This window comes from Zalophus californianus, chromosome 1 (assembly GCF_009762305.2).
Source record: "Zalophus californianus isolate mZalCal1 chromosome 1, mZalCal1.pri.v2, whole genome shotgun sequence".
Classification (NCBI taxonomy): Eukaryota; Metazoa; Chordata; class Mammalia; order Carnivora; family Otariidae; genus Zalophus; species Zalophus californianus.
This window is the reverse complement of record NC_045595.1, coordinates 149,700,370-149,716,144: the sequence shown is the minus strand read 5'-3', so window position 1 is coordinate 149,716,144 and position 15,775 is coordinate 149,700,370. Positions and strand designations below refer to the sequence as shown.

Below are 15,775 nucleotides of genomic sequence, written 5' to 3'. Positions count from 1 at the left end.
TTTCTCTTTTCTTTTGGGTAAGTCTGGCTAGGGGTTTATCAGTTTTATTAATTTTTTCAAAGAACCAGCTCCTGGTTTCATTGATCTCTTCTACTATTTTGTTTGTTTCTGTATCATTTATTTCTGCTCTAATCTTTGTTATTTCCCTTCTTCTGCTGGCTGTAAGCTTCACTTCTTGTTCTTTTCCTAGCTCCTCTAGGTGAAAGGTTAGGTTGTGTACTTGAGATTTTTCTTGCTTGTGGTAGGCCTGTATTGCTATATCATTCCCTCTTATGACCCCTTTTACAGCATCCCAAAGGTTTTGGACTGTCATGTTTTCCTTTTCATTTGTTTCCATGCAGTTTTAATTTCTTAAGTTCCTGGTTGACCCATTCATTCTTTAGTAGGATGTTCTTTAACCTCCATGTATTTGTGGTCTTTCCAATTTTTTCTAGTCGTTGACTCAAGTTTCATAGCATTGCCGTCGGAAAATATTCATGGTATGATCTCAATCTTTTTACACTTGTTGAGGCCTGATTTGTGACCTAGTATGTGATCTCTTCTGGATAATGTCCCGTGTGCACTATAAAAGAATGTGTACTATGCTGCTTTTGGATGAAATGTTCTGAATATATCTGTTAAGTCCATCTGGTCCAGTGTGTCATTCAAAGCCATTCTTTGTTTCCTTATTGATTTTCTGCTTCAATGATCTGTCCTTTAATGTAAGTGGGGTGTTAAAGTCCCCTACTATTACTGTATAATTATCAATGAGTTCTTTTATGTTTGTTACTGTTTTATATATTTGGGTGCTCCCACGTTGGGGGCATAAATATTTACAATTATTAGACCTTCCTGTTGGATAGACACCTTTATTATGATATAGTGCCCCCCTTCATTCTTGTTACAGTCTCTGTTTTAAAATCTAGTTTGTCTGATATAAGTATTGCTATTTCGGCTTTCTTCTGACATCCATTTGCATGATAAATGGTTCTCCATCCTCTCACTTTCAATCTGCAGGTGTCTTTAGGTCTCAAATCAGTCTCTTATAGGCAGCATATAGATGGGTCTTGTTTTTTTTTTATCCACTCTGACACCCTATGTCTTTTAATTGGTGCATTTAGTCCACTTACATTCAGAGTAATTACTGATAGATATGAATTTAGTGCCATTTTATTACCGTTTTGTCATTGTTTCTGGACATTTTCTCTGTTCCTTTCTAATCTTTGTTGATTTTGGTCTTTCTTTCCCAAAGAGTCCCCTTTAATATTTCTTGCAGGGCTGGTTTAGTGGTCATGAACTACTTTAGTTTTTGTTTGCCTGGGAAACTCTTTTTATCTCTTCTTTTACTCTGAATGACAACCTTGCTGAATAACGTATTCTTGGCTGATTTTCTCGTTCGGCATGTTGAATATATCATTCCACTCCCTTCTTGCCTGCCAAGTTTCTGAGGAGAGATCTGCTGCTAACCTTATTTGTCTTCCCTTGTAAGTTAGGGACTTCTTTTGTCTTACTGCTTTTAGGATTTTTTTTCCCCCTTATCTCTGTATTTTGCAAATTTAACTACAATATGTTTTGGCATTGCCCTGCTTTTGTTGATTTTGATGGGAGTTGTCTGTGCCTCCTGGATTTAGATGTCTGTTTCCACATTAGGGAAGTTTTCAGCTATAATTTCCTCAAATAAACCTTCTGCCCCCCTTTCCCTCTCTTCTTCTTCTAGGACTCTATGATACAAATGTTATTACACTTTATAGAATCACTGAGTTGCCTAAATCTACATTCGTGATCTAGTATTTTTCTTTCCCTCTTCCTTTCAACTTCATTAATTTCCATAATCTTCTATATCACTTATTCATTCCTCTGCTTCTTCCATCCTTGTGATCATTACATCCAGTTGGCTTCAAATCTCAGTTACTGCATTTTTCATTTCAGCCTGACTAGTGTTTTTGGTCTTCTATCTCTGCAGTAAGGGACTTCCTAGTGTCTTCTATGCTTTTCTCAAGCCCAGCTAATATCCTTATGATTGTTGACTTAAATTCTGGATCAGGCATATTATTTATATCTGTTTTGATTAGATCCCTGGCCATGACCTTTTCTTGTTCTTTCTTTTGGGATAAACTCCTGTCTTGGCATTTTGTGTAGGTCTTTGTCTTCCTCTGTGTGTTAGGAAAGCCTGTTATGTTTCCTGCTCCTGACAGTAATGACTTTATGGAAAAGAGGTCATATACTGTCCAGAGCCTGGTACTTTAGAAGTGTCTCTGGTGCATGCTGTATGCATTCAGGTGCTGTGTTTTGGCTGCTCTGTCCCTCAGGTCAGTCCTCTGCAGAGCTTCTCCTTGCCTGCAGTGGGGAGTGTTTGGACCTTGGTCAGAGTGTGGTGAGTTTTAACTAGATGTGCTCTGGTCTGCTTGCTAAAGACACTTGATGCTACTTCCACTAGAGCTGAAGCTTTGCAGAACTCTATGGTCAGTAGACATGGTGCATGTGGGGGTTTGTGCTGGTCTTCTGGAGGAGGGGCCTGCTGCTCTGGTTCTCTAGCACAAATGCCCTAGTAAAACAAAATCTACAGAGCACAGAAGGCAGGGCTTGGTGTAAGCAGTTCAGGCCACTATTGACGCTGTGCTGCTTACTGAAGTAGTTTATGCTAAGGGGGGGAGGGGAGGAAAATGTTATCAGCCAGCTCCCTAGTCCCTGGAGAGTTTGCACGCACTACTGTCCAGGAAGCCCTCCCAGAAGAGTAAACAATCTCCCCTCGTGTGTCCTAGGCATCCCTCAGCTCGCTGCCTTCACCCTGTCTGTGTCCCAGCCATCTGCCTGCCCGGTAGTGCAGTGCACCTTGGGGTCTATCCCAAGTAGGTGTGCTGAGTTTTAAAACTCCAAACTTTAGGGACCTGGCATGGCATGGGCCTGTGCTGGTCTTCTGGGGGAGGGTCTCACTACACTGGGACTGATGCAGGGGTCCTTTGTCCCAGAAGGGTAGCCACCCCAAAGTGCAGGGGCGTGGAGTTTGAAGTAAAGCACAGCAAAAAACCAGTGTCCAAGTTAGCCACCCTCGGCAGGTGTCTCTGCATCTATGCTGAGGGGTGGAGGAAGGAAATGGTGCCCACTCTTTTGTCCCTGTCACCTCTCCCAGATGTGCTCCAAGCTGGGGGAACAGTCTCTCCCAGTGAGTCCCAGGGGATTCTAAATATTAACAATGAACAATCGAAAACTAAAATTCAAAAGATACCATCTGCAAGAGCATCAAAACTATACTATACTTAGGGGAAAATCTGATAAAGAAACTACAAATCAGGGTGCCTGGGTGGCACAGTCAGTTAAGTGTCTGACTCTTGGTTTTGGCTCAGGTCCTGATCTCAGTGTCATGAGATTGAGCACCATGTCAGGCTCCACACTCAGCAAAGAGTCTGCTTGAGATTCTCTCTCTCCCTCTGCGCCTCCTGCTTGTGCTCTCTTTTTCTCTCTCTCAAATAAATAAATAAATCTTTAAAAAAAAAGCAAACCTACAAATCCCTGAGAGATATTATAGATCTAAATAAATGGAGATGTGGTACTTATGAGTCAGAAGACTCATTGTTATGATTATCAGTTCTCCCCAAGCTGATCTACAGATCTGACACAATCACAATCAAATCCTCAGAGCAGGCTTTTGTGCACAAATTGACAAGCTGATTCTAAAGTTCATATAAAAATGCAAAGGATCTGTAACAGCCAGAACAATCTGTGGAAAGAAGAACAAGGTTAGAGGGCTAGTAATATGATTTCAAGACTTTTTATAAAAGCTACAGTAATCAAGACAGTGTGGTATATAAGACAGATAAACAAACCAATGGAACAGAAGTTCAGAAACCAGACCCACACAGAAATAGTCAATTGAATGTAAAAGGGTGTAAGGCAATTCAGTGAGGAGAAACAATCGTTTCAATAAATGACATCTGAATAAATGGAAAGCCATATGTAAAAAAATGGGGAAAAAAAAAGAGGGGGAAGCCCTTACCTCACATGATATACAAAAATTAAATGCAAATAATCATAGACCTACATTTAAACTTTAACAAAACTTCTTAAAACAGGAGAAAATATTCAGTGACCTTGGCTTTGATGAAGATTCTTAGATTTGACACACAAAGCACAATCCATAAAAGAAAAAAACTGATACATGGAATTCCAAAATCGAAAGCTTTTGCTGTTCAAACAGCACTTCTGAAAATGAAAAGGCAAGCCACTGACTGGGAGAAAATATTTAAAAAGCATATCCAACAAAAGACTTGCATCCAGAAACAACTCAATTAAGAAACTAAACAGACTTCACTAAAGTAGATATACAGATGGCAAATAAGCACATGAAAAGAAAAGATGCTCTCAACTTCAGTAATTAGGGAAGTGCAAAATAAAACCATAATGGCATACTACTAGGCACACCTTAGACTAGATAAAATTAGAAGGACTGACCATACCAAATGCTCACAAGGAGATGGAGCAAATCAAAGGCTCATACACCGCGGATGTGAAGATAAAGTAATACAAGCCATTTTAACAAACAGTTGACAGCCTCCTAAGTACACACCTACTATACAACCCAGCCATTCTCCTAGATATCTATTCCAGAGAAATGGAAATATATGTCCCTACAAAGAGCTGTCCATCAATGTTCACAGCAGCTTTATTTATAATCACCAAAAACTGGAAACAATCCAAACTGCCATCAACAGGTGAATGGATAAACCAATTGTGGTTTTATTTTTACAACAGATTGCTACTCAACAATAAAATGAATGAACTACTGATACACACAACATGAATGAATCTCAAAATGATTAAGCTGACTGACAGAAGCCAGACAAAATAGAATATATATTGTATCAGTCATTTACGCAAAGTAATCAGTGGTGATTGAAAACAGATTAGAAGTTGTCTAGAGATAGGTGAGGGGTGGGGAAAAGGTACCACAAAGGTATACCAGGAAAATTTTGAGAGCAATAAATATGTTCACTATCTTAATTATGGTGATGATACATATGTCAGAATTGAACAAACTGTATACTCTACTGTATGTCAACTATACAGTCATAAAGTTTAAAAACATAGAAAAAATAATAGCTGAAATAACCTGTAATACATCTATTTTAACACTATGAATTCCTAATAATATTAAAATACACAAATTCCTATTCCCTCTGGAGGATGCTAAGAAACCAACTCATTACTTTGAAAATGAAAAAGTGGAGAAATTCAAGTATTTCTTTTTCCTATGTGATTACTAATTAAGAAAAACTAAAAACTGCAGTTTGAACCTCTTGGATCTTGCTTTTATGATTTGTTAGGGAGGTCTGGAGCAGAAATAAGTCTATGGCTGATTAATCTCCACTACTGAGGTAAGAATCTCCTGAATACTCTATCTAATGTCCTGTGAAAGATGAGTTTTTCCAGTCTGGCTAGAGGAACAGGGACTATTCTCAGCACTGTGCAAGGGCCAGGCACTATTCCCTCTAATCTTTGTGGATGATAGTTTCTCTAGCCTTGAGCAGTCTCCCCAAGCACATCTGATGGTCAGTACTCTGCTGAATATGCAAAGAAACACTCTGAAGATCTCCAGCCTTCTTTCTCTATACACATGTCTCTCCCTTTTGGTATTCCCTCCTATGAATGGATGACTTGATCTCCTCCGACTCTCAGCTCTGGCTCCTCAACTCAGGAAGGCTGTGGTCTTTAGTTCCCTTTCCCCGTGCTGCAACTTGGAAACTCTCTTGGGCAGTAAGCTGAAGCAACCATAGGGCTCGTCTCATTGGTTTCCTATCTCTAGAGATCACTGTCCTGCACTGGTTAATGTCTGGTGTCTTGAACTACTGTTTCATGTATTTTGTCTCTTTATCCTTGGTTTGTTTCAGGGAGTAGGGTAAATCTGAGCCCTGCTATTCCACTTTGGCTGGAAGCAGAAGTCCTCAAAGTGCCCTTTCTAATACTCAAACTATCCCACTTACAACTCATGGGAGCCTGTTCAAGCTATCTCCTGAGTCTTTTCAACACAAGTTTTGATGGTCTTAAATTTCCTTGCTCTATGTTATGAAAAAATACTACACATTCACCTTGAATATTCCCTATCCCTAAACGAGATTCAGGTGTTTTTTCCAAGAAGCCTTGGTCCCTTGAGAGAAAAATTCTCTAATGACCACAATCTCAGGGTGCTAGAGGTGCTCACTGATACAAGGTATCACTATTTCTAAGCCTTTCTAGGACAGAACTGGGTTTTGTGTGTGTATGTGTGTTTTAAGAAAATACATCATGAATCCCTACTGATATTACCTATTCAAATTTATATAACTTCTTTGATTTTATATTTCTATTCTTTCTTAACCTAAAAAAATCCAGGTCCCCAATATTAACATAGTTATTTGCTATATCCATATACAAATATACACGGTTTCAGGGACAATCCTATATGATTACTAAAGCAATTGAAGATTTGTTTGTACTTCTTTTTGTCCTTAAAATACAGCCCAATAGAGAAAATTAATCATTTTGCCATGTTTTAAAGTGTATTAAAGTGATTTCCTCTCTGTGTGGTTTAGCCACAAGCATGACACACAGAGCCATTTAATTCCTCTTGTTTATTTTTAAGGATTTCTTCCTTCATTATGATTTCTTTTTGTTTCACAATTACTTAAAACATTTACCTGACTCCAAAATCACACCTAATAAGTAAAATTACATCCCTTGGTATTGCAAAATTCACATCCACAAGTAGTGGTCTTTAATATGGAATGGCAGGATACTGTTATGATCTTTAATACAACTTATTGACCAACAAGTAAAATTTGAATTTGAAAATACCATACCATTTACATTACAAGGATGATGACAAGATAAGACATGAGAAATTCCAAGCAGAGGGAAGTCCTAAAACTACAGCTATACAGCTAGAACACAGGATAAACAATTCTGACTGGCGCAGGAGGACAAAAAATATAGGGTGAAGGTCTCCAGCAGAAAAAATATGGAACTGAAAAATTATCTGAGAAGTTTAACCACAGAGAAAATCAGATAAAAATAATTTAAAAGAGCTGTAGAAGAGAATGAAAAGACAGTCAGGAATACGAAGCCAAGCAGGTACAAAATCAGACAATTAACTCCAGGAAAAACAAAGTATAAAGAAAGGAAATGTAATCACAGTATACTATTCAGTTCAGCAATAAATAATACGTACTGTAGTATACTATACTGAGAATGATAGTTATACGCAAGGGAAAAGTAGTGTAAGAGCTTAAATCTTCACCTACCATAACAGAACACCAATAGGTAATATTTTAAATTAACAAATAGTCAAGAGGATTGAAAGTGGTTTACTTGGGAATGAAACCAGGAACATTGGTGGTTTGGTTTCAAGTACTGTAGTACTACTTAACTTTTTCAACTGTGCATGTCTTACTCAGAGAAAAATAGGTTTTTAAAAAAGAAAAAACTGGGTGGCTCAGCCGGTTAAACGGCTGCCTTCGGCTCAGGTCATAATCTCGGGGTCCTGGGATCGAGCCCCATGTCTGGCTCCCTGCTCATCAGGGAGTCTGCTTCTCCCTCTCCCTCTGCTTGTCCTCTAATAAATACATCTTTAAAAAAACAATAAAAAGGAAAAAAGAAAAAACTGCCAAAACAATCATGATCTCTACACCTTAACTACAGATTACATGTTGACTGAACTTGTCAACCAAGTTAATCAACGGGAAAAATTGCCCGTCCACAAGTTTATCAACTTGCTCACTTCACAAGATATTTCTTATTACTAAAAACATCAAGGAAACCTCCGTTCTTCATCATGATGGGTTTTATGAACTTTTCAGCAGCACTAGGTTACCTATTCACTCTGAATTAACAAGAGTCTGCTTAATTCAAATTTTCAAGTACTGGCTCAATCAGAATGACACCAACTGGTAAAAATTTTTTGCCAAAAATAAATTTTAAATTGGTCTATAAGTGCCAAATGGATAGAGGTCATTCATAAAGTGCTGCCTAGATATAACAAAAATTAAATGTCAGTCTGATAAAAGGATAGCCCTCAAAGATGCAGTTAGTTATCTTTTGTGCACCTGGCAACATCAACTACTGTGGTACCCTCACACCTAGCTCTTCAGCTGGCGTAAACCTGTGACCGTGAAAGATAAATTGTACCAAAATGAATCTATCTTTTACTAATATTTACTATTTTACAAATTAGGCATGAAATAAATACTGTTATGATATTAAGAAGCCGGACTGGTTTTACCAGTTCTCCCTTCATAATACAGCACATATGAAATAAAAAAATTAAGATTTTAAATAGAGCAATATTCTAAAAACTTACCATAGAAACTTATTAAAGCCAGAACACAATTTTAGATCTCATACAATGAACATAATAGAATGTCAACTACAAATATTTTTAGTCCAATACATGGGGCCATACTTGCCAGTTGATATATTATGGATAAGAGCATTTGTCTTCAGGCAGGTAAGTGAATACGAGAAATTTATTTTATTTATATAAACTTTACAATGAAGTCTAATTACATGATAACACCCATCACAAAGAAGAGAATAAAATGAACACTGTTAATGGCAGAGGATCATTATTACATCTACAAAAGGCTTTATGCCAAATATGATGCATAAGCTGGTGGTTATATTCAGACCTATACTTGGGCTCATGTGTATATATTCATGTATTCACCTTCACATATGTGAATATAAATATGCAACAATGTTGTTATAATTTCTGGAATTTACCTCCAAAATAGAAGCTAATACAAAAATTCATTCAAAGAAAAGCTTCCACTTCAAGTAAGACAGATGAATAAAGAGGTAACAAGAAACCCAAAGAAACTCATCCTTTTATGAATAAGTGATAACTCTTTAATTTACTGCACTTAATATAAACTCTATTATAATATTATAAACTCTCTTTGCCCAAAAAATAATAGTAATAATGACAGTGTTTGATTCAAACATCTACAGCCCTAACAAAAAAAACACTGAGGTTGTAATTTACTCTTGGACTTTAACTAACTGAATTTTCCAGTGCAGTGTTAACTCAAAAGAACGGTGTATTTTGAGACCAGCTCACTGTAACTGCAAAATAGTTATGAGATTACCTTATTTCTAAGGTATGAAAGATTCTGACTCATTCATTTGTCTTTTATGGAGCTTTTGTAGCATGGGGATCAAATGGTCCTTCCAAGCTCAAAAGTGTCTCATTAGCACACACACACACAAAAAATCACCTAAGTGTCTTTAAATTTCTTTGCCATAAAGGATATACCATTCATTCTAGGCATTTTTAGAGGAAGGTAAGGTAAGAGTGAGTCCCAAATTCTCCTGTGGATGTTTATAGACTTTCTCAGGTTAAAAATGACCAAAGTAAAAAAAAAAAAAAGAAAAAAGATCAAAAATCAATGTCCTAATGAATCATACAGAATTAATTTAGGGGTGAAAAGACATATTCCTTGAGATTTTTGCTTTAAAATACTACATAATAAAGAAATGTAAAGATAGACATGAAGCAAGTATGGCAAATTATTGACAATTACTGAATGCAAAGGATGAGTTTATGAGGTTCACCATCTATAATTTAATTTTTATGTTTACAGATTTTCATATTAAAGATTATAATGAAAAACAGCATTTTACTGGTCACTTGAGAATTCATTAACAAACATGCACATAAAATCTTAAGCAAGTTGCAACTTTAAAAAAATAAAATACACTAAACAGGCCAAAAGATTAAACAGTGGCTGTACTGGAAACATGAGAACCTGAGAGATTTCTTTATTCTTGTATTCCGCTTTTCATCACCTCCTCTTCCCCACTCCCAAAACATGTTGATTTTATGATGGCGGAGATGTGTATTTACACACACACACAAATCTAACACAATCAAAATTAAAGTAGTTTCAGGCTTAAAATGGAAAATTAAGTTCTTTAAAATAGTAAGGGTAAAGGATTTACCTGCTCTTCTCTTTTCTGCTTACGTAACTGCAGTCCCTCTTCCTCCCTCCTCCTGCGCATTTCATCAGGATTCAGGGACTTATTTTTGTAACTTTTCAGGCGAAAGTTCTCTTTTCCTGGGGTAGTCATGATTTCTACAAAAATGAGACAAAGGAAGAGAACAAATGAGCTTGGCTTATGGTAAAGAGCTCTTGTTATTCTAGTAGCCCAGTCTCACTGCATAAGGACACCAGAAATGGTTGCTTTTTTTAACAGCTTTATTAAAGTGTACAAGTCAATAGCTTTCATATTTTCACATCTATGCACCATTACCACAGTCCATTTTTTAACATTTTCATCACCTCAAAAAGAAAGTGTGTACTATCACTCCTACTGGCTATCACTCCCATTCAGGACATTTCATATGAATAAAATCACATGCATGATCTTTTGTGCCTGGAATCTTTCACTTAGTATATTTTCAAAGTTCATCTATGTTGCAACATATATCAGTACTTTATTCTTTTATGGCTGAATAATATCCCATCATATGGATATACCCCATTATATTTTATACCTACTCATCAACTGATTGACATTTGGGTTCTTTCCACTTTTTGGCTATTATGAATAATGCTTCCATAAACATCTATGGACAAGTTCTTATACAGACATAGGTTTTCATTTTTCTTGGTGTGCCTAGGAATCGAACTGCTAGGTAACATTGTAACTCAATGTTTAATTGTTTGAGGAACTGCCAAACTATTTTTCCAAAGTGCTGTGCTATTTTACATTCCCACCAGCAGTGTACGAGGGCTGACAATTTCTCCACTATCACAATTTTTGGTGTCTGCTGTTCTTTCACATATTTATTTTCTAACTGTATATCCTCCATTTAAAAAAAAAAAAAAGTCTATTCAGAGTCTTTTCCCGTTTTTAAATTGTCTCTAGGAAGTCCCAATAGTTGATTTTTGTCCTTGCTTCCCTTGCCTTTGGCGATGTTTCTAGGAAGAAGTTGCTGCGACTAAGGTCGAAGAGGTTGCTGCCTGTGTTCTCTAGGATTTTGATGGATTCCTGTCTCACATTTAGGTCTTTCATCCATTTTGAGTCTATTTTTGTGTGTGGTGTAAGGAAATGGTCCAGTTTCATTCTTCTGCATGTGGCTGTCCAATTTTCCCAACACTATTTGTTTAAATAGTCTTTTTTTATTAAGTTGTAAGAATTCTTTATGTATTCTAGATAGAAGTCCCTTATCAGAGTGGTGTTTAAGTGGCTCAGTTGGTTGAGCATCCGACTCTTGGTTTCAGCTCAGGTTGTGATCTCAGGGTCACGTAATCAAGCCCTGCTCGGGCTCCCTGCTCAGCGCAGAGTTTGCTTCCCCTTGCCCTCCAGCATGCTCTCTCTCTAAAAAAAAAATGGACCTCTTAAAAAAAAAGTCCCTTATCAGAGATACAGTTTTTAAATATTTTCTTTCACTCAATAGGTTTTCTTTATGCTTTCTTAATGGTGTCCTCTGAAACACAGAAGTTTTTAATTTTGATGAAGTCCAAATTAATCTTTTTGTTGTTGTTGTTGTTGCTCATGCTTTTAGAGTCATACTTAGGGATTCTTAATCCTAAGTTTCCTTCTAAGAGTTTTAAAGTTTTAGCTTTTACATTTAGGTCTGTCATCTACTTTGAGTTAATTATTATTCATGGTATGAGGTAAGGGTCCAACTACATTTCACATATGGCTACCCATTTGTTCCAGGCACCATTTCTCCATCGAATGGTCCTAACACCCTTGTTGAAAGACAAATTAACCACATCTATATGGCTTTATTTCTCAACTCAATTATATTCTATTGATTTCTATGTATATCCTTGTGCCGATTCCACACAATCTTGACTACCATTTTTGTAGTAAGTTTTGAAATCAGGAAGTATAAGTCCTCCTATCTTATCCTTTTTCAAGACTGTTTTGGCTCTTCCAGACACCCTGCAATTCCGTATGATTTTTAGGATCAGTTTGTCAATTTCTACAAAAGAAGTCAGCTGGGATTCTGATACAGACTACATTGAATCTGTAGGTCAATGTGGGGAGTACTGCCATCTTAATGTTAAATCTTCCAATCCACAGACAGGATATTTTTCTCTTAGATCTTCCCTAGTTTCTTTCAACAATATTTTGTAGTTTCCAGTGTTTTATACTTCTTTTGTTAAATTTATTCCTAATTTTTTTGATGCTATTATAAATGCAATTTTTTTCTTAATCTCACTTTTGGATTGTTCACAACAAATCTATAAAAACACAATTAATTTTTGTATACTGATTTTGTATTGTGCAACTTTGCTGAACTTGTTATTAGTACTAATATTTTTTTAGTGGATTTTCTAAGTCACTTCATACAAAATCATATCATCTGTAAGAGACAGTTTTGTTTCTTTCTTTCCAATCTTGAGGATTTTGTGTATTTTTCTTTCTTTTCCTTTTTTTTTTTCAAAATTGCCATAGCTAGAACCTCTAATATAATGTCAAATAGAAATGGAGAAAGCAGGCACCCCTATTTCTGATTGTAGGGGAAAAGTGTTCAGTTTTCCCCCATTAAGTATGATGCTATCTTTGAGTTTTTCATAGATGTCTTTATTCATGTTGAGGAAGTTCCCCTCTAGTCCTCATTTTTTGAGCGTTTTTATCATTTAAAGGGTGTTGGATTTTGTCAAATTTTTTTTGTGTCTATTATGAGAACAATGTGACTTTTGTTTTTTATTTCCTGATATGTTATATTAACTGGTTAGTGAATTTCACACTAACTTTGCATTTCTGGGATATTATGCCACTTGGTCGTGGTATAAAATTCTTTTTATATGCTGGTGAATTAGGTTTGCTAATATTTTGAGGATTTTTGTGTTCATCTTCATAAGAGATAGTGGTCTGTAGTTTTCTTGATATGTAGATGTCTTTGGTATCAGGGTAACACTAATACTAGCTTCAAAAAATAAGTTGGAAGTGTTCTCCCTCTCAATTTTTAGGAAGAGTTAGTATTAATTCTTCTTTAAATGTTTGGTAGAATTTATCAGTGAAGCCATACGGGCCTGTGCTTTTCTTTGTGGGTAGCTTCATGATTAATCCAATCTCTTCACTTGCTATAGGTCTATTCAGTTTGTCTATGTAAGTCAACTTCAGCAACCGTCTAAAAATTTTTCCATTTTAGGGGCGCCTGGGTGACTCGGTTGGGCGTCCAACTCTTGGTTTTGGTTCAGGTCTCAAGATCTCAGTGTTGTGAGATCAAATCCTGTGATGGGCTCCACACTCAGCAGGGAGTCTGCTTGAGATTCTTTCTCTCCCTCTCCCTAGGTCCCTCCCCCCCATACTCGCTCTCTTGAAAATAAATGAATAAATCTTTTAAAAAATTGTCCATTTTATCTAAACTATGTAATTTATTGGTATGCAGTTGTTCATAGTATTCCTTTATAACCCTTTCCATTTTTGTAATCCCAGTAGTAATGTTCCCTCTCTTATTTCTGATTCAAGTAATTTAAGTCCTCTTTTTTCCTATGTCAGTCTGCCAATTTTGCTGATCTTTTCAAAGAACCAGTTTTTGGTTTCCTTAATTTTCTCTATTTTTTTTCTATTTTCTAGTTCATTAATTTCTACTCTCATCTTTATTAGTTCCCTCCGTGTTTTAGGTTTACTTTGCTCTTCTTTTTCCAGTGACTTAAGGTGGAAGGTTAGTTATTAATTTGAGATCTTTCTTCTTTCTTTATATAAGCATTTATTACTAAAAGTTTCCCTGTAAGCACTGCTTTAGCTGTATCCCATGTTTTCTTAAGTGGTAAATTCATTTTCATTTATCTCAAACTATTTACTGGTTTCTCTTTTCATTTCTTCTTTGACCTACTGGTTATTTAAACTGATTTTAAATCAGTTTTGAGGAAAAAGAAAAAATATGTGGTTATATTTTCTTTGAAAATTACATAATTACCTTTACTGGTACTCTTTGTTCATATGGATTCAAATTACCATCTGGAATCACTTGCTTTCAGCTTAAAGAACTTCCTTTAGCATTCTTGCAAGGTGGGTCTGCTAGTAATAAACTCTCTCAGTTCCTGTTTATCTGGGAAAATCTTCATTTCACTATCATTTTAAAAAGATAGCTTTGCTAGATATATAGGATTTTTGGTTGACTATATTTGTCTTTGAGTACTTAGAATATACTATTACACTGCCTCTGGCCTCCATTGTTTCTGCTGAGAAGTCAGCTATTATTCTTATCTGGGCTCCCTTGTAAGTCAATTCCTTGAAGAGATTAGGAGCATTTTATGACCTGCTTCTCCCCCTAAGCACCCCTACCAACATCTCTGAACCAGACCCCAAACCCCCAAGCTGGGGGTGCAGACAACAGCACACTTCTCTGAGAGCTATCCCCTATAGGAGTGAAATATTTTGTTGAGGGTAGGCAGCAGCCTGGGGTTTTCTCAGCTTGTCTCTTCTGACATGGAATCACCACCTTAGAAAACAGAAAAGATCTATTCTCCAGTACTCCCAGCAGCTCTGCACCCAGGTAGAGCCCCTGTTCCACAAGTGGGGACTGGGCAGAAGGTAGTTCTCTGCCTCTCCACCACATATACCCAGAACTTAGCTTCAGCAGCTAGGCAGCTAGGGGTGAGATGAGAAATCCTAATGTCCCGCTCCTCCCAAGAAAACCTTCCCTCCAACTGGAAGCTCTTCATTTACTGTACGCCCTTTGACCATTTCCAGAAGCTTTTAATAGTTGTTTTTCAAGTTTTCCCCAATTTTACTAGGGAGTGGGTCTGTAGAGCTCCTCATGCTGTCAGACTGGAATTCACAAATCAGTTATTTTTTTTAACTTATTTTTATTTGTATTTTTTTTCAAGATTTTCTTTATTTATTTGAGAGAGAGAGATTGAGAGACAGCATGAGAGGGGAGAGGGTTAGAGGGAGAAGCAGACTCCCCGCTGGGCAGGAAGCCCCATGTGGAACCCGATCCCGGGACTCCAGGATCATGACCTGAGCTGAAGGCAGTCACTCAACCAACTGAGCCACCCAGGCGCCCCACAAAAGAGTTATTTTTAAGATGACTGTACTGCAAGCCTGGATTCAGAATCATTTGATTTATAATGTGCTATGTTGCAACATCTATTTTACCTGAATGTCTTAATAAACATACAAGGCAAGAAATTATTATTCTCATCCTTTACAGTTAAGGATTCAAGATGCTAAAAGAGGTTAAGTAACTTGGCCAGGGTTACACACTTAATACAGATAAAGCAAGGATATGAACCTAGGTTCCTGATTATAAACCTGATGTTCTACTATTACATACTGAATTGTGCTCCCCCCCCCACCAACTATGTATTGAAGCCCTAACTTCCATAATGACATTTGGATATAGGGCCTTTAAGGAGGTAATCAAGGTTAAATGGGTTCATAAGAGTGGGGTCCTAATCCAGTAGGACCAGTGTCCTTACAAGAAGAGGAAGAGACACCCAAGATCTGTTCCCCCAACCCCAGCCCCTATGTACATACACAAAAAGGCCATGTGAGGAAACAGCAAGAAGGCAGTCATCCACACGTGAGGATGATAGGCCCCACAGGAAACCAACCCTGTTGGCACCTTGATCTTGGACTTCTAGCCTCCAGAACTGGGATAAAATGGATTTCTGTTGTTTAAGCCACCCAATCTGTGGTAATTTTTATGGCTGCCCAAGCAGACTAATATATACAATACACCTGGTGGTATTTTGTCAGATTGAGCTTTATCGGACTGAAAGGCAGAGGCAATGCAGATGAGGATTTGCAAATAATTATGAAGGAATTATTTAACGGTGTTGAGAAATGATCCAGA

At 37.0% G+C, this 15,775-nt stretch overlaps 1 protein-coding gene across 2 annotated transcripts in view; it reads right to left on the bottom strand.

Moving 5' to 3' along the window:
• Positions 1-15,775, bottom strand: part of KPNA1 (karyopherin subunit alpha 1) — a 68,027-nt gene that overhangs the window by 36,353 nt on the left and 15,899 nt on the right. For both annotated transcript variants that reach the window (XM_027583536.2, XM_027583535.1), the window contains exon 2: positions 9,949-10,082. In XM_027583536.2, coding sequence (XP_027439337.1) covers positions 9,949-10,077 — 129 coding nt within the window. In that variant the 5' untranslated portion in view covers positions 10,078-10,082. The remainder of the gene's footprint in view (positions 1-9,948; positions 10,083-15,775) is intronic.